The 20,782-nt window shown below is 33.1% G+C and overlaps 1 protein-coding gene across 1 annotated transcript; it reads right to left on the bottom strand.

The window, feature by feature from the left end:
- Positions 1–258: 258 nt before the first annotated feature.
- Positions 259–20,320, bottom strand: LOC106066433 (sodium- and chloride-dependent taurine transporter-like). The gene is made up of 13 exons (XM_013225450.2): positions 20,164–20,320; positions 14,575–14,706; positions 12,998–13,334; positions 12,658–12,790; positions 12,146–12,280; positions 11,838–11,941; positions 10,673–10,797; positions 10,447–10,559; positions 9,655–9,792; positions 8,437–8,536; positions 5,062–5,183; positions 4,391–4,570; positions 259–3,114 (listed from the first exon to the last, which is right to left on the bottom strand). The coding sequence occupies exons 1-13, from the start codon at positions 20,318–20,320 to the stop codon at positions 2,917–2,919; spliced, it is 1,974 nt and encodes a 657-aa protein (XP_013080904.2). The 3' UTR covers positions 259–2,916.
- Between the last annotated feature and the right edge of the window lie 462 nt (positions 20,321–20,782).

The following is a 20,782-nucleotide window of genomic DNA, read 5'->3' on the forward strand; positions in this document are numbered from 1 at the left end:
ATGAGTTTATGAAATATATAAAGAAATGATTTTTTCCCAAGCAAGAGTCGAGTTCTTTCAAAAGTTTAAGCCTGGAAACTACTTTAGATTACAAAATAAAATTTAAAACATACCAGTTAACGTTTTAAAAATTTATTGGCTGAACTTTTGTTTTACTTTTTTTTATATCACTCCATAAACTTTCTATTGTATTTATTGTTTGGTCATAAATTTATGTTTGAGTCACTACAACACAAAGTCTATAAATAAATGTAAATATTGAAAGAAATAAACGCTTTAAATTTAATGCAGAAAACAAGAGAAACATATATAATACTTAAAAAAAACAAAAAACAAAGCTAATATTAAGCGTAGTTGTATAAATTAGTTTGGATCAGTCATGTAATTAAATTTGTAATTGTGCGATTACACATATTTGTACCAATTGTTTTTGTTTAGTGCAATGCGTTTAACTTTCTCCATTAGCTATGATCCTTTCACTTGTCTCTGAACCAGTTGGATAGGAGTGGAAGACATTGGCTGATCGCTTTTTAAATAGAGGCCTATTTATACAACATAAAAAAAGGTGAACGTCTTGAACTCTACTAGAGGGCTAAAGCCTCCTCGTGCTAGTAGATGCCGAGATAACTGTGCCAGGGGAAGTGCTCATAAAAATAGAAGGTTTTATTGTTATCTATTGATAGTTTCAAACTTTTCTCTCTACAAAGTATAAAGGGGACAAATTCAACTTTAAAAAAAAAATCTTGTTTTGTCAGGTAATAAAAATATTTGTGCAAAATTTCAGCTTGACTCGAGATTGGTTGTGGGAGAAATAGCATGTACACACGTTTTACCAGACAGACAGAGTGAGATGATATAGGTTTTGTAAGGAGAATAAAGAGAAATATACATAGATATTCCGTAATTCAACTGTGTAAATATTTTTTTTATTAAATGATTTCATGTAAAGACAAAATGTCCGATAAGTAAAAATAACGTTTCACAATATATGCATATTTGTTCAATCTCTACATTCCTATGCCGAAAGCTACAATGTTATGCCGTATTAATGCTAAAAAGGGCCTAAGGCTATTTTAGATATGGGACTCAATATAAGTCCGGTAATTATCAGTCAGTTCTAAATATTTCTTGGAGGCCCTAAACTATAGCTTTTGTTGCTTATTTTTAAATTCGCCCTGAATTTCCAATAAAACATGATATGCGCTAAGCTCTAAATTGGAATATAGGCCTTAGACTTGTAAGAGCGGATCATTTACAGAGTGCTGCACCCCTTTCGATACTTTCACAACCAATGCGCATAAACTCGAACAGCGAGACCTGAGCTTTGAGTAGATTGAGACCACAGTTAAACAAATAGAAATATAATACACGATGTGTGTGTAAAGGATTCAATATTCCTTCCGAATGAGCTTGTCCATTAAGAGATTGACTAAAGCTAATCCAACTAAAGCCTTGAACAAGATAACATTAAAACTAAGATTGGGAAGCTAAAAAAGTTAAATATCATGAGTACTGTTTGACACGTTTTTTTTTATCCCTTCACTATTCCAGCCATAAGTGCATAGGAATAGTGGTCTGATACGTAGATCTTCAGAGTACAGGACTAAAGGTTTGTTTTGTTTCTTTTCATATGCTTTATACTTTCCTACAGAAATGAGGAGCTTACTTCCTACCCCTAAACCTCCTACAGGACAGCAGGGGATAAAGGCATGTATGGCTCAAACTTGGGACCATTGTCATAACAGTCCATATGAACAAGCACGTGATATGTAGAATATACCACTAGAGGTCTGATATGTAGACATCTATTAACTGGACAATGTGTTCAATATTTATGTCTTAGCAATACAATACTGGTCAACTGATATGTTGGAGAAAAATAATAAATAAATAATTAAAGCTTCTAATATAAAATTGTCATAATCAATAAATTTAAATTAAGCTAAAAGGTTTGGGGAAGAGAAATATAAACTAAAAAAACACAATATCTGACAAAGTAAATTAAAACAAATAGAATAGTTGATATGCTTCCAGACAACTTTCATTGTTCTGGTTTTCTTTCAACATTATCATATTTTTTTTTTGTTTCTACAATATATATATACACATTGATTATATTCTATGAGGTTTATAGTTTAAAACAACCAGGTAAATGCATGGCATGGTCTGAGACTAGTACAGAAATATAGATCATGTTTCTTTGTTAGCACCATTACTAACTATAAAATGTACATACTAATAAGACTATTTTAGTACTTTTTTTTTAAAGAACAAATGACAAACAGTATCAGATTATGGCTTTCATAAATTGATCAGATAACACTTCTATGAAAGTAATTAAAGCTTAGACTACTTGTAAGTGGCCAACATGATTTAGTGGAATGTTGATTCACTATTATTTTAAAAAGCTGACATTTTTTTAATTGTTGTATTTAATTTGCCATTGTTAAAAAGGGAAATGTTTACTTTGAAAACACACTTTTTTTTTAATTTTAGTATCCTCATTCTCAAAATGAGCATGGATAAACAACATTTCTTTTAATTCTTATTTTAGACTGTAAATTTTTGAACATTTCTGTAAGAGGTGAGCTTAATTTAACTCTCTATATCTTTAAGGCAGTCCAAGCTGCCAATAATTTAAATTTAAGTCATTGGTTAATATGCATGACTAAATGCATGACGCGTAGGACGTAATCATCTTCTTTTTTGAAGTAACGTCTGTATTATATAAGATAAGATAAGATAATAATACAATAATCTTCTACACATATTTTGATATCTGTGTCAAAGTTAACAAACTGAATAAATAATATTTGTGTAAAATAATGTTATCTACCAACTACAACAATAAAAATATTACAATCAAAGGTTCAGCACCACTGTCAACTTCATGCACGCAATAAAATTAGTTTTTGGTCATAGATGTCCATTGATTTCATTATTTGTTTCATCTATTAGTGACGTGGACATTAATTGATCATTCAGTTTATGCTTTTCTTCTTCAATATTCTTTGGTTTATCATCCTCATCAGGACAAAGGATAACTTTAGACATGTCTTCATTTGGCCTCAGCTGGTGCTTTTTCAAATGTGGTGTTGTCAAAATTCTCCAACGCTGTGAGCAAATAAGAAGACATACATTGTGGTGGACAGAATGAAAATGGAGCAATGAGATGACAATTCAACAAAAACAATCTAAAGTGAATAAAAGTCGAATGCTCTGAAGAGAAAAATGATAAGATTTACATCTTTATTATTTTGTTTGAGTACTATTAGTGTCTAGCACAAAGATTCAGAGCATATATTCTTCTTCTTCTAGTCAGCATTTGGCTACTGAGCTGTAGGCTCTTTTGCTGCCTGTGCCTAGAAAAAAAGTCCTGCCATACAGAGTGTTGGTTGTGTTGGGCTGTAGTGATAATAGGGTCTGCCATACAGAGTGTTGGTTATGTTGGACTGTAGTGGTAATAGGGTCTGCCATACAGAGTGTTAGTTATGTTGGGCTGTAGTGGTAATAGGGTCTGCCTACTATGGATTACAATAGGATGTAAGAGCATTTTCTTCATCACCCCACAGATATCAGTTACTCATTAATAATGACTGGGCTTAAAGACTCTAGATCTACAAAAATTTGAAATCTATTATATCATTTGAACTCCTGACCATTTTTTAAAATAAAAAAAAAAGGTAACTCAGGTATTAAAGCAATGTTTAATATTACAGGATAAGAAAATGGAAGATTGTACAACTAAGTCAAAAATAGCAAGAGAAAGATTTAAAGTTTGGATGAGTTTTAGAGATACAAAGAGTGCTTCCTCTTTTGACACTCTAAAAGTTGTAAAATAAGTTGATGACAATATGACTGGAGAAGCCTAGTTAAGAGTTAAAAGTTAACTGCATAACTGAAGAGTCTGGGCTGCTTATTTCTTGACGAATCTTCCTGCTATGTAAGTGTCTTTGGGCTAATAATACCATAATCTAGGTTTAAAATGCCTTAAATTTGGAAGAGTTACTTTTCAGTGTCTAATTAAAAGCCAAATTTAAAAAAAAATGATTGGAAGTAGTCAGACACAACTCTTGTGATCAAGAAAATGGTTTCACATTAGAATAGAAATTGTTATAATGTAGAATTATACCCTAAAACACTTTTATATAGCACCCTATCCTGTGAAAGTAGATTCTACCAATAACATAGCCATGACTTGCTAAGCAAATCACATTTAAACAACACAATAATCTATATCAATCTAAACAAATACCTAATTAGTATTGAAATAAAACATTATTAAATAAATATTTTGTAAAATAAAAATAAAAATGCTGAAAGTAATATATGTATATATATAAAGCTGGTAATAAAGGCAAAGCTGATTAAATTATACATTAGTGCTCACCTCTTTTAGTGTTCCTGGAGTTATGATCAGTCCCTGAATCATGAAGACAGGTATCAGAACAACACTGATCAGGGCAAGAAGCCATCCTATGCCAATAGCCCAAGGTGGGTACTCGTAAGTCATGAACTTTCTCTTATAACTGACTTCAGAGTAACGAACACATCCAAGAATAAATACTGACTAGACAAAAAAGACAAAAAACAACACATGAGATGTAAGAAAGAATTGTACATTTTCTTCTTTTTATTTTCATTTGTAATGGGAGGTAATCACTTTTTTTTTTGTTTCAATTCTTTTTTACTTTTTTGGCTGTTTTAGGTAACCCATTTTATGCTCTAGTAACACTAGGAAAGAAGGAGCATTTCTAAAAATTTGGAATACATGAAAGTGAAGTTATTCTAATCAAATGAGAATAGTTGTTTCTTATAATCTCATGGCTCTATTTTGCATCTGTTCAAGTTCATGTTTTCTTGGGTTAAGGGGTCCCAAACAGAGAATATATAGCCTATATTTTAATATTTGGTTAAGCATTGAATTATTAAGGATGAATAAAGATTTGCTTAAAAAAATCTGCAAAGACATCATAAATTTAGCAACTGTATGTAAGCTGTTCTATTGAACACATGCCTACACTACATAACAGTGGAAAAAAAAAGCTTTAAATATCTTACCAATGTAAAAAAGGGACTTAAAAAGCACCAAAAGATCTTTAAGGCCCATCGAAAAATAACAATAAAAGTCTTGCTTTGGAATCCAAACATAATGACAAGATTATCACTGAATCTGTTTATTCCTGAAATCAAAATATTTTTTAAATATTAGAAATGGGTTCATTACATAAAGTAAATTAGATTATGATTTTTTGTATTGGGCCACAGCTTCCTTCAGTCATTAACAATATGTGTTCCTTGATTGTACAATGTACAATATAATAGCAACATAAAGACCAGACAACTAAATTTTGTTTTAAAGATCTTTATAATGCACTTTTTTAAAATAACAAATACAACAAATTAAAATTATGCTTTATAAAAATCCAAAATTAATTCTAAAGCTTTAGCTGCCTTATTGATCATAATATGTCCTGAAATAAAAATATTTTTTAAATATTAGAAATGGGTTCATTACATAAAGTAAATTAGATTATGATTTTTTGTATTGGGCCACAGCTTCCTTCAGTCATTAACAATATGTGTTCCTTGATTGTACAATGTACAATATAATAGCAACATAAAGACCAGACAACTAAATTTTGTTTTAAAGATCTTTATAATGCACTTTTTTAAAATAACAAATACAACAAATTAAAATTATGCTTTATAAAAATCCAAAATTAATTCTAAAGCTTTAGCTGCCTTATTGATCATAATATGTCCTGAAATAAAAATATTTTTTAAATATTAGAAATGGGTTCATTACATAAAGTAAATTAGATTATGATTTTTTGTATTGGGCCACAGCTTCCTTCAGTCATTAACAATATGTGTTCCTTGATTGTACAATGTACAATATAATAGCAACATAAAGACCAGACAACTAAATTTTGTTTTAAAGATCTTTATAATGCACTTTTTTAAAATAACAAATACAACAAATTAAAATTATGCTTTATAAAAATCCAAAATTAATTCTAAAGCTTTAGCTGCCTTATTGATCATAATATGTCCTGAAATAATAATTTTTAAAGCAGTTTTTGGCCTAAGTACACTCTTATCTTCTTATCTTATATAATACAGACGTTACTTCAAAAAAGAAGATGATTACGTCCTACGCGTCATGCATTTAGTCATGCATATTAACCAATGACTTAAATTCAGCCAAGTCACTGGTTTTCCTGGCTAGCTCAGGCAACCCATTCCATGCTCTAATAGCACTAGGGAAGAAGGAGTGTTTGTACAAATCTGTCCTAGCATATGGGACGAGGAATGTGCCTTTATCTTTGTGTCTTTCAGAGTATTTTATTAAATTTTGTTTTTGTATTTGAAGATTATGGTTCAGTGTTTTATGTATGATTGCTACTTTACTTTTGAGCCTTCTGTCCCGAAGGCTTTCTAAATTTAGTGATTTTACTAAAGGTGTTACTCTAGTCAAATGTGAATATTCGTTTGTTATGAATCTCACTGCTCTATTTTGTGTCTGTTCCAGTTTTTTTAATGTTTTCTTCAGTTGAGGGGTCCCAAACGGAGGATGCATATTCTATTATTGGCCTAACCAAGGTTAAATAACATTTTAGTTTTATGTTCTTATTTGATTTATAGAAATTTCTTTTAATAAATCCTAATGCTTTGTTTGATTTTTTTGTAGTTTCATCAATATGTGGATTCCATGACAGTTTTTCATTTATTATAACACCTAGGTATTTTGTGTTTTTAGTCTGTGTTACTGGTTTGCCATGAATAAAATAAGTGGAATTAATTTTAGTTTTTTTGTTACTCTTAACAACTGACATTTTTCTGGGTGGAAAGACATGCTCCAATTTGATTCCCATTTCTGTAATTCATCTAATTCTCTTTGTAAAATATCTGTGTCCTGTGTTGTTTTTATTGTTCTATATATTATGCAATCATCTGCAAATAATCTGACTTTTGTTCCTGAAGTAATGCAATTTGGTAAATCATTTATGTAAATTAAAAATAGTAGTGGACCCAAGACTGTTCCTTGAGGTACACCTGAGTTTACTGTTATCGGTGTTGATTTAGAGCCATTTATTATTACAGTTTGTTCTCTCCCTATCAGAAAATCTTTAATCCACTGATGCAGTGAACCATTAATGCCGAAATATTTTAATTTTTTAAGCAAACTATGGTGGTGGACTTTGTCAAAAGCCTTAGAAAAATCTAGTAAGATAGCATCTATTTGTTCACTATTATCTAAACCTTTTGAAAAATCATCAATTAGTTCTATCAGTTGTGTTTCACATGATCTATATTTCCTAAAGCCATGTTGGTATGGTGTGAGGACATTATGTTTGTCTAAGTGGTTTATGATGTTGCTACATATTATGTGTTCTAGGATTTTACATGTGATGCTGGTAAGTGATACTGGTCTGTAGTTTCCTGGGTCAGATTTTTCTCCTTTTTTAAATAGGGGTGTGACATTAGCTTCTTTCCAGTCCTTTGGTACTCTGCCCTGATTAAGTGAAGCCTGAAAGAGTATTTTGAACACTGGGGCTAGCTCATTGCTTAGTTCTTTGAGTAATCTAGCTGGAATACCATCAGGTCCAGAAGCTTTATTTGGTTTGGTGTTGGCTAATAGTTTTTGAATTCCATTTTCTTGTACTACTATATCTTCTATGTTGTCTACTTGGTTCAAATTCAGTAATATGTCTTTGTCTCCTGGGGCTGAGAATGCTGATGCAAAGTATTTGTTTAGGATGTTTGCTTTAGTTTCATTATCATTATGTATTATGTTATGTTCATCTTTTAATGGCGCTATGCCTGTTGTTTCCATTTTCTTAGACTTAATGTATGACCATAGGTTTTTGTTGTTATCTTTAGATATTACATTGTTTCTGTATTCACTCTGCAGCTGTCTGCTTACTTTTTGGGTTAAGTGTTTAATTTTTATATACTTTTTGTAAACTCTTTCTGCATTAGTTATGATTCAATTAGAATATATTGTGTTCATTTTCTACGAGAAGGAAAAAAATGTACTTAAATATTTAGCAACGTCTTTAGAAACAGATCCACTTAAAATCTTTGTACTAATTTTTTTCAAAGCCTTGTAAATAAATAATCCAAATGAGCTTATGTTCCAATGAACTCTTTATTTAGACTGATTTCTATTTTAACAAAGAATTAGTAAAGATTTGTTTCTATGAACAGTGATTAACAAGGATGTCAAATTGCAAGTACTATGATCAACAGCATTTTTTATCCCCATGTATGGTCAGGTTCCATTAATTTAATCTACTTTGTTCTTTGGATTTTGGATTAAAGCAGATAATCTTAAGCTGAGTATTTTAAGACTAAATTAATTTAAATTGAGCTTCTTTAGTTCTATCAATTACAAATAAGAAGGACAACATTTTAACTGCTTGTACTCACCATAGACATAAGCAACAACAAGACTTTCTGTAACAGCTACTACCATTACTATCCTACTAGCAGAATAGTAATCAAACAGTTGGAATAAATACATACCACCCTGTAAATATACATACATGCATTAAAAACATAACAAGAAAAATGTATCACTCAGTAATAACTCAGTAGAAAAAGATTATTTAAAAAGAAATAAACTATTTCAAAAATTTTATATAGCAAAATTGTGAACATGGATTTATACTGCTATCCAGCCATACACAAATAAAATTAATTCAGATAAAAATAAATCATGCTATTGAAAATGTAATTAAAATATGCCATAATAGAGAACTATTGTTTCCAGAGACTGATTTGAACACCAACTTTTATAAAAACTTTTAATGTGTAAGGGATATTTGAAGCATATGTGCATCTCTATTCAGCAGGATCGGCATAAGATAAACTTCTTGTTAAGCAATTGAGTTTCTTTGTAGGTTTTGGACATCAATAAAAGATGAAACATTTTTTTTTTAATTTAACTATATTAATTGTTTAAACATAAGTAATAAAGTTGTTTTTACTTGATTGATATTTAAATACGGATTTATATCTACAACAAATAAAACAGATTTTTTTCTTGAGAAAAAAAGACCACCTTTACATCCACTTGTAATCACAATATTTTGCCATCCTAAAGCACCTCACCGTTTGAATCTCACCACCCTAAAGCACCTCACAGGTTGAATCTCCCAGCCCTAAGGAGTCCCAAGAGTCTCTCCACCCAAAGGCCTCTCACTGGTTGGTTGTAAATGTTTTAAATGGCTTCACATGTTTCGGATGTTCCTTCAGAGTTGAAGATAATCTACTCCAAATCTGAAACAGGATGACGAGGGATGGCAGAGTATGAGCCCAGGACTATACAGATGACTGAATGACAGTCCACCATGCATGACCCACAAGCAGTATCACCAGGGCTGGATTTAGACTTGATAAGGCCCTAGTCTATTCGAGATATCTAGCACTTTGAAGGTAATTTTTCTTTTGCTCTTCAAAACTACTGAAAATATCACAGTAACTATTTTTGGGAACCCCCAGACAAGAGGGAGCCCTATACTATATTTTATGTTGCCAATAGGTGATCTCAGAGTATTGTCACCCTTAGGTGCCACACTGGCTGAAGCTCATCAGACTAAATTTCCCCACAGATTGTGAACGTTGCTCTATGATTCAATGTAATACCTCTGTGACCATGGACAGTCCTATCAAGAAGCAGACAACACAGACAGCCCCTGTGAAATACTCTTTGCGATAACCACGTCTGAGGATGTTGGGATAGAGATCAACACAGGCTGTTATAAATCCTTCAACACCAACAAACTGATTAGAGGGAAAAGAAATAATTTTTTTTAGGAATTTTAAAATAGTAATACGAAACATAATAAGTAAAATCTTAATGTACAATATTTTTTTTTAATTGTATTTATGTGTATGTCTTCAAGTCCAAAAATTAAAGAAGAATACAATATTTTATGCTACCGTACAGACCCTTCTGTAACCTACATATCAGAGTTAAAACACAGGATTCAGACAGGTAGAATAGCCTTAGCAAAAAGCATACTGTTAGTTAGTCAAAATCTTTTTTTTTTCCTTTCTTATGTCTACAGTGAAAATTCTTGGTTAATTAGGCTCAGAGAAATGAATTGATGAAAGCATTTATGCTTTATAAATGTGTTATTGGGTAGTTTAATCTGAAGCTACATTGATAAGTTTAATCATTACAAAAAAATTTTCTTTAGTGTAAGTAAAGACAGTGCATATTTTCTTTTTAAATTAAATATCATGGTCAGAGTACAATGATGGTATTGCCTGGGAAGGATATCCTTGTTGGAGACGTAGTATGCTAAACTGATTGTTAGGGGACAGAAAGTGCTCTTTAATATCATAATAAAATAAAAATCAGACAATAGAAATGATATGCAGACCATCACTCTCCAGTGAAAAGATGTTAATTAAGTTTACAGTCTGACCAACCTGACTATCAAGTCCAAGTAATAACAACATAATGAAGAAGAGCGCTGACCACAAAGGTGCAATGGGCATCTGGGAAACAGCCTCAGGATATGCAATAAAAGCAAGACCTGGCCCTTTTAGAAGAAAATCATTGGAGTAAATATTAAGTCATCACTTATAATCTTAAAAATAAATTTCTATTTATCTTTAATGTGATGAAAAAAAAATAATGGATGGTTTTCTCTACCTGATTCAGCCACATCTTCAACAGAGACACCTTGTCTGTGAGCCATGAAGCCAAGGATAGAGAAAATGACAAAGCCAGCAAGAAGACTGGTGAAGGTGTTGATTAAAGCAAACAGAAGACTGTCTCTAAATATCAAGAAAAAATGAAAGTTGAAACATGGATTGTGACAAGCATATAATGATGAGTACATTAAATATTTTTTAACTAATAACACACAAAAGCTACTGGGTTTTGTGGCTGTAATGCACCAATGAGTGAATACATCTTTATTTGGCAACTTCAATAGTATATTGAAATTTACTTTCTGGCTCCAAGATATTGTATTCTTTACTTTACAGCTGCCAACTAGGCTATTGATGTCCTCTTATGTGCATTGTTTGTTCTATTTTTTTTAGTTATATGCATGAAATGACCTGCAAGGTTTTAAATGTATATGAATTAAGTCAAAAAAAATCCTCTTTGAGTTAAATAAAACCATTAGATCTTGTCTTATTCCTGCTAATAATTTAGAATGAACTTAAGTCTATCTCTCTGAATACTTTAATCACTTATGGTTATTTACTTTATTTTGATAAAAAAAGGCAATTATCAACATCAAAACTTTATTAAAATAAAGAAGAAAAGAAATGAAACTGTGATAAATTTAAATAATGTATCATCATGTTGACATTATAGTTAGTTTACAGTACTATAGCCTACAACTATGTCTCTATGACATGGAAGTCATCTTCCAAAATTGAGATAAGAATAAATGTGGCTCAACAAAAATGGCTGAAACGATTTTGGGAGTTAGTTATACAGATCGGGTCACAAACAAGGAAATCCTATGCCGAACTGGCAGTTGAACACTTAGTGAGGTTGTGACAGAGCGTCGCATGATGTTTGCGGGACATATTCAACAAAATGAACTACGCATACCAAGAGTAGAGATGACATGGAAGCCAAAAGGAGGAAAGCGCAAACAGGGACATCCTCATATAACTTGGCACCACACTTTCATGAAGGACCTTAGAACAGTAGATACCAGGTGGGAGGAGGCTTCAGACATTGCCAGTGACAGATCATTGTGGAGCTTGTCACCTAATGCACCGAACAGCGCGAGGGGACCTAAGTAAGTAAGTAAGTAAGCCTACAACTAAGAGTTGACCGCTAAGGATTGACTTACCTTAGACAGTTGTGGTGAAACTTGTTGTAGCTGCCTAAAGCTGTCAGAGCTCCTAATGCGATGGAATAAGAGAAGAAAATCTGAGTTCCAGCATCCACCCAAACCTATTTACAAAATAGTTAAATGCACTTTTTAATGAATAGTTTACGAAGTATGCTGTTAAATAGATTTTTAGATTATGTGTGTCCTAAACACTGTATTGTTCAATAATTCTTATAATTTGGTCAGAAAGTGGAAGCATGTTAAATGCTTTATATAAGTATTAATAACTATAGATTACAGTTTAAAAAAACAAACAAAAATAATACCTGGGCATCTTTCAACCTCTCCCATTTGGGGTTGAGGTAAAAATCTAAACCGTTGGAAGACCCTTCTAAAGTGACGCCTCTGACTAGTAGTATGAACATAAAGATGTAAGGGCTGGTAGCAGTCACATACATAATCTAATAACATAATAAACATTCACATACATTATATAATAATCTAGAGACAAGACATAATAAACATTCACATAATGATACATAATATAATAATCTAATGACACAATGCAAACAAAATAAAAATTGTGCCACAAGATGTTAAAAGATTTTCTTTATATCTCTGAAGACATTCAAATCTACTGGTTCTCTCCATTCAGTATTCATAAGTGGCACCTCAGCTTCACTTTCATCATTCCTTCCCATCTATCATACAACAGACATGGAAACTTTCTTTCCAAAAATAGCTACATGTAATATGACAATCAATACACACACACACACCATAACAATAGCATTACTTGTTGCCTTTGAAGTCTATACGTTAATAGAAATAGAATTACCCTTCCAGATGACTTGATCCCTTTACAAATACAAACATAGACCACGATCCAAGCAAGCAGAAGACAAAGTGCCAGGTCCCATTTGATTGGTCCGGGGTGATCTATTCCAGGTGACAGGGCCAGAACTTTGCGTCTACCAAGCAAACAGTTCATTAGATTAAATTGAAGCCTAGCACTTTAGAGCAGTATTAAATTTAAAATTTAGATGTGATTTTAAATATTACAGTAAACACATACACAAAGAAATGTGAAGTTTAGTCTTTGGTAGACACTTAATATGAAAATGATCTTACAATTTATTTCCACATTGACAAGAAAAATAGAAAGAAAGTATACATACTCCCAGAACTCTGTGACTGGATCAGAAACAAGATGCCTGAGCAAGCTGGCGTTAATGTTACTAGCTTCGTTTTGTAATGCACGTTGTTGTGGCCACGTCGTGTTTGAGAACAGATGAAGGCTCGGGGCGCTCCCGCCGCTGACGTTTAGGCCCAAAGAAGAGACAATACTCGCATAATTGGAGGTGGTGCAGTTTGGCGTGTTCCAGTCATTCTCACAGTGGGACCAGGGTAGTGTGGACGTGAAAGAAGCAAATAGGTAGTAGAAGGCCCAGGTGAGTATAATGATATATTCACAGTTGAGAAGAAAGACTATGACTGCAGAGGCGTAGCCTATACCTGTGGACAAGAAGGAAAATGTATAAAAAAAAGAAATATCCATACCAATAGAAAATCAAATTAAAATGTTATAGAAATGTGATTAGCTACTATAGTAACCATAACTTACAAATAGAAAAATAAAACTTAATGAAATACTCAGATAGACACAAAAATAGAGGCACATTTCTTATTCCACATGCTAGAACAATTTCGCACCAGTGCTTCTTCTATTTAGGGCCATTAGAGAATGAAACTGGTTGCCTGAATCAGCCAGGAAAACCAGCGACTTATCAGAGTTTAAGTCATTGATTAACATGCATGACTAGATTGACATATGAAATGCGTAGGACATAATTATCTTCTTTTTTTTTTTTTTGAAGTATCGTCTGTATAAGATAAGATAAGATAACAAATGGAAAAAAAAAGTTTAACATTTAACCATTAACTACCAAAATGGGCCGACTGAATAATCAGCATATTTTTCTATTGTCTGTCCTGCCTCGTTTTGAGTTAAAAACAAAAAGTGTGCAAAATTTGTTTAGGCAGCAGGAGGACTGGAAGAATAGCACAGAAAGGCTTTCGCATGATCAAAGCCAACCATGGCATTGTTTGGAAAGGCAATTAAGAGACCCACACATCAAAAACGACAACACTAAACCAAATTATATTTACTTGATATCATTAACCTTGGATTAACATCATGTTACAATCACCTAGACTTTGAATGCACCTGGGATGCACGCAAATATAAGTTATTCTTATATTTTGAATTTATTTTATGAAGAATTTTTTATTCATAGTACCCGGTATCTGTGGGATACAGGTGCCTAGAGACGATATTTTCCCTTTTCCAAACTTAGTATATATGCCAACTGTTACTCAAAAATTGTAATCTTGGGAAAATAGGAATATAGAGAATGTTGGTCAGATAAGAGTAGATTTAAAAAACCCAACTGGGGAAGGCGTGAAGTATTAAATTTTTGAAGATATAAGAAGGTTATGTGTGGACCACAACTGTGGCATTCAAGAACAGGCACGTAGAAACACTTTACGTTTTACTATTTATTGGATTTCTTTTCCATGTGCACCTCTATCCCTCCATTCTCCTTTTGTTCTTCGTCAAAACCTAGGACAATATGCCAGATTTTACTCACGTGAAATCATAAACCATAGAATAACATCACGTTACAATCACATAGACTTTGGTTGCACTTGGAGTGTACAGCAATTATTAAACTCTTGTTTCATCTAGATGTACCTTTGAAAAGTGGCGCTATCTTCCATGGCCCGATGCCTCCTTCACTCATGAACTGACCGATGGCCACTTCTAGAAAAAACATCGGGATACCTCCAAGGAAGACAGCGATGAAGTATGGAACCAAGAAAGCGCCTGTAAATACAATTTAAGAGAATAATTGATTGAAAAATACTTTTTAAAAAAGCACAATTATCGCGAAATGAAGTATTTTTTTACCAAGCGTTTTTGTTGAGCTCAATTTCATGCTTTTAGAGTTCACAATACGCTATGATCCTATCTCTTCTCTGGGCCAGTTGGAAAGAGGTAGGGGGAGAAAGAACAGGGTATCTGAGTGATCGCTTTTTAAATGTTTAAAAAAAGGGGGAACGACCTGAATTAGAACCGTCGGGCTAATGCCATCTCAGGCTTCTCAAGCTATCGCAGTAACCACTCTGTTAGCGAAGAGTGTATGAACATGGAAGATTGTATGTATGGTTATCTATTGTTTCTATTTCATGTTCGTGTTCACTCAGACGGCAATCTAAAATAAAGGGGACGATTTCAGCTTATACTTCATTCAAGTACTATTTCTTTCCCTTGTTTGAGATACCAAACAAAATAATTAATTACCAATATTTCATCATTAACTAATTGGTATTTTTTTTAAATTGATTCTCGTGTTGTCGGGTAGAAGAAATAATTGGGCAAAATTTCAGCTTCATCCGAGAAAGGTTGTCGTAGAAATATTTTTTGGCCAGACAGACAGACACAGTCATAAAGAGTTGATATAAACTTGTAAAATTAAAAAAAAAAAAGAATCCTTTTATTATTTATTAAAATGTTCAAATAATGAATTATTCTTTGATATGATAAGTAAAACATTAGTAATACCGGTACTTACAAAAGTTATCAAAATTTAAATAAAATCGCAACACAAAAGTGATGAAACAGAAAGAGATTTCAGGCTCAATAATTTCAAAAGTGGCTTAGATTCCACGCAATACCCTTGATGTGGAAACAGGATAGTTTTTTTTTCTTCCTGTTTTAAATGTCTGTTAAAAGTGGATTGCTTTTTTTTTTAAATTAAAGAAAACAAAATGTAGGTTAAAGACTTTGAACACTATAAAACAATCTAGACAAGATACTTTCATAGTTGCACAACCACAGCAAGAATGACATGGTGGATATTTAGGAGAGGGTCTGGAGAGGGGAAAAAAATTGTAAGAGTCCTCTGCGAGGCCCCTACCAATCGAGGGCCGTAGGCTGCTATTTTCCCTATGCCTAAGGCCGGCTCTACCCAGGAGCAGCCCTGCCCTCAACACACACACCTTTTTATTATGTTTCAACTTGCATCTAGTAGTGAAATTGCTCATATGTATTCCCATCAATACAATATGAGCTGACAGACATGTACAAAATATAGGTAGCCAATCTTATCTATCTTTTATAAATTGCAGACGTGCCTTCAAATATAATGTAGATTAATATTTCCCTCACGTAGCTAAGATTTAATTAGGTCAGTTGTTTTTTTTTAGGTTAGACGTCATTAGAATATTTGTTGAATTCGTTCATCATAAATTTTAACTCTACACTATTTTTAAACAGCTTTAGTCCCGTTCGGTAATAAAATCTAGGTTATAGTTTGGAACAAATTTGAACTTATGTTCATAGCATACAATGGCTTCATGTGCCCACTACAATGTTCAACCTGCGTAAGCTTTACCAAACTATTTCTTTCTTACCATATATATATATATGTATATCTACACATACCTCCGTTAGAGTTAAAAGGATTTGTATTTACTTCCTTAACAAATTAACCATTTGGTGGTTCACGAACAAAGCTCAATATATTAAAGCTGGTCTAGGTCTAAAAAATGTTAGATTGATAAAACGTTTTGAGTTACTTGGTGATGAATCTTAAGTTTAAAAAAACTCAATTCAACACAGATTTTTAAAATAAGGAGTTTTAACCTACAGATTACAGATGGGAATCGAACCCATCTTTTAGAGTTCAGGTTCAGTTCGGTCAGATTTAAGTTCAGGTACGGTTCGGTCAGATTTAAGTTCTGGTTCGATTCGATAATATGAAATTAGGTAATAGCAAAAACTATGTACATTCAATAATGTTCAAATCAATTTATTAGATAAAACAGTGATGGCAAATCTTACTCAGACAATGGGCCATTTTAATTTCCGTCACTCGTGACGTGGGCCACAAAAACAGAAATGGAAAAAAAAAAAGAAAGAACTTTTATTAGAAACGTTGAATATAGTACTTAGACTAATTCATGGGATCTAGGAAGTTTATCGGAAACCAACTTCTCGATATACCACTGCGTTGCTGTGACACCATGCCCAAGCACTAAATCTATATGTTCATATGTGAGTCGAATATCAACACTTCGCCCATTCCACCTGCTAAATGATGAGGTGCAATTTCGTTTAAAAGGCACTTGGCTTATACATGCGAGATCCACTTTTTTTTTTCTAGTAGTTTGTCATTGAGTTCAGATATGATGTGATGTCACTTTAAAAAAGCTAAATCCCACAACCACGAGGCATTTATTTTAATTTCTCCGACAAAAAAATGTCCGTTTCATGTCTGTCAAAAAAAAGGTTTTAGAATCTTTCCTCTGCTAAACCAGCGCACTTCACTGTAGAATAAAACATCAGAAAATTCTTAGAAATTTTATAGTTCAACGCTTGAAATTTTATAAAATATAAAGTGCTGATCACATCATCACATGGTCCTGATTCGACACCTTGCCACAGAGGTTCCGTTTGACTTCATATTTTTTCTAATAACTCTTGCTCTTCCGCTATGACATCCAGCCATACTTCTGGTGGTATCTGTAGTCACACCAACTAATTTGACCCAAAGAATAGAATCATCCTACATGATGTCTGAAACTTCTTTGTACATGTCTTTGCCAGTGGTGGTCCCATGCACGCTCCTCATAGTAGTTATCTTTTATGTGATTTTAAAATTGTTTTTCGTACTGCGAATAAGTACCAAGAGTTGAGCGGTATCAGATATGCTGGCGGCAATAGAAAACATTTCGAACTCTCCTGCTCTATCTCTTAGTTTTAAATGTTCTATTTATCATGGGAAGAAGGGTGGCGGCTTTAACTGCATTTTTTATTTTCATGATACATTTCTCCATCACTGGTAGTAACACCTATTTTTACGCATTTGCAGTCGAAAAAAGGCTTTGTTTCCCTACTTAAAATGTTTGCAACCTTGCAGCAAGCTCATAGCGCCGACACATTTTCTTGTCCCTTCTTGGGAACTATTTTCGTCTCTCCTCTAATCTCTAGTGCATGGGTGGTCAACCTTTTACTCAAATGCGCCAATTTTATTCACTTCTAATTCTGATGCGCCACCTAAACTTTTAGAAGTCTCACTCCTTTAAAGTAGGTCATTTGTACAGAATTTGGTCGGTTATAAATATATGTGTATACTAGAGAAGGTGAATTAGAAAAAAACAAAAAAACTTTGCTTATGAAGTCTGTCTGTTAACATTTTTAGTTTATATTTAACACTTAATTTATTACTGCTGAATTACCTTTAGACTAATTATATGTTATGAAAACTGTTAGCAGTTTAAAATTTTAAAAAGCAATTCACATGCAGGCAATAGAAAGTTAACGCACCACGCAATAGATGAATCTTACAGATTACAATTTTATCTGGGTTCTATCTAATCCTTTTCATTCTAGTCGTATTGAAACATTTCACAACTGGTATCCATAACATGCTGGAAGTTTAAAAGTGTTCCATACACACAGCGTTTATAATGCAATGATATCTCAGAACAGGATAGATTAATCTCATTTAAAAAAGTATATAGTTCCAATAACTCTACCAGTCATTGACGGCTTAGTTTACTTTATATAATTGATGATTTCCTAGACATGACTTTGCTTCCTCAAATAATAACCATCTGGTTTTTCTTTAGAGTGACATAAGGCCAATAAGGTCTTTAAAAATATGGAAATCGTCATCATTTGTTTCAAATAACAAAAAGCTTAAATAGGTAACATTAAAAATGTCCAACGCTAACGCAAAGACCATTCATATTGGCGACAAATATCCAATGCCAACAATTACATAAAACCAACGTGTTCTGTGTTGAGCTGATACGTTTTAAAAACATTTCGGTCAATTTGGGCGTCGTAATATCTAGTCAATTAAATTCCCGTAGAACTTTTTTTTTTTAGAAATAGGATATCCTCATTTTTTTGCGAGCAGGCATGCTTTTTCTTGATTTTTGTCTCGGGGTGAAATGCGCCACTTGTAATTGCGCAATGCGACACGTTTTGGCGCATGCTCTATAGGTTGGCCACTCCTGCTTGAAGATGTTATCTTCGCGGCTCATACTACGAATGTCGTCATATTTGTTTAGGTTTATGATTTCCTAATTCTGTTTAACGTTACATTCTATAGAAACAGCCACAAGCAGCTCTATACAAATCAAATATGTTGGCTTATTTTCATGCTCCACAAAAGGCAAAAGATCTGTCCACCTTTCCTGGTAGCGTCTACATTCAGAATGGATACCAACGTAGGACAGCCCTAATTGACGCAGGAAAGATGCACATACAAGTGTCAAGGACACGGCCAGCTCAAGAAGGCAGAAAAATGTTCCGAGCATTAAAAAATAACTGTCAAATCATGTCTCTCAAAACAATGTTTTTTTTCTAATTAGAAGATTGCAAAATCTTGATTCACTTCGGTTAAGGTAAGGACGGTTCGGTTCGTATCGATCAGTTTTAAAGTTAGGGTTCGGTTCGGTCGTAAGTGAGATTCGAGTTCGGTTCGTTCCGCTTGGTTTGTTTCCCATCTCTACTACAGATATACACTAAGGCTCATTGGTTATCAAGGCAAAAAATGGTTTCATTAGATGTGGTCCTTAAAGTTTCTATTCTTGGCTCATATGTTTGGTAAGCAATGCAAGCGAAGAGGCAGGTTTCAATATGTTCCGCATGTGCATTCTTTTTTTTTTTTTTTAAGTACAAGTAATCAGTAAAAGTTTTTCGCTGGTACAACAGAAAACACATAAGTTACCAATAAAAATTAATATTTTTTTTTGCAATAGGCAAAACCATATGCATAAATTTGAATAATTGCAAAAATAATCACTCCCTTTCGTATTATAGCCCCCCCCCCCTTATTTTATTGCTGTATTTATGTTTGTTCTTTATAAGGCCTGCTACTAATAACAGATAATTTTTAAAATGGTGTAATTTTATGGAAAACAAAAAGGACTTAAATATTTAATTTTAGAATATAAAAGGTAGCCGTTGCAAGCTCCAAATTATCATGAAATGAGTTTCCATAACTTTTTGGGACCTAAATGGGATGGATCAACGGCCGGACAGACCACACAAAACTAATAGAGATTTTTACCCTTGGGGGGGGGGGGCGCTAAAAATGTTTGCTCTTAATTTAAATAATAATAACAGCAACTGTCGTTGTGACCATTCCCGACGGTCTCTTGTGTCCACGATTTAGTGAATTTGTTTAAGAAATTACTATGGACTATCCATTAAAACTTCAAATTTAGTTTCTCAATTAAACAAATATATAAGAAACACAATAATTACCGCCTCCATTTTTGTAACAGAGAAAGGGGAATCTCCAGACGTTCCCGAGTCCTACAGAGAATCCAATACACGCCATCAGAAAATCCAACTTTTTGGCCCATTGTTCCCTTCTCCGCAGTTTTGGTTTCACTTTTCCTACTGGCTCCGAGGCATTCATTGCCCGGTTGTGGAGTCTTCGTGAAGATTCTCTGAAAATTGACTACCGGTACTTGATTGTGAAGCCTATATTACATTCCAGGTATGTTCGCTTTACTTGACAATCCTTCATCTTTTATAATAGGTTAATTAGTAACAGGCTAATTAGCAACGCCTTGGGGGAGGGGGTGGAGTAGACAACAAGCATAGAAAATTGAAGCAGAACTGAAAAGAAAGCAAAAAACGAAACATAATTTGAAAAGAAAATGAATGAACAATGATAAGGTGCATAAAGGGAGGCAATGAATGACTTGTTAGACTATATACATACATACATGTTGATCTATGATTAATAGGCTAGGAATAATCGATAAACAATGAATAACTTCAGGCAATGATAAGTGTTGATGTGATGTAATGTTGTGTGAGAATGAGTTCCCTTTGTCACTTAGTGGATTAGTCATTTCAGGGGCGTAGCTAGGAA

This window comes from Biomphalaria glabrata, chromosome 8 (genome assembly GCF_947242115.1).
Source record: "Biomphalaria glabrata chromosome 8, xgBioGlab47.1, whole genome shotgun sequence".
NCBI lineage: Eukaryota > Metazoa > Mollusca > Gastropoda > Planorbidae > Biomphalaria > Biomphalaria glabrata.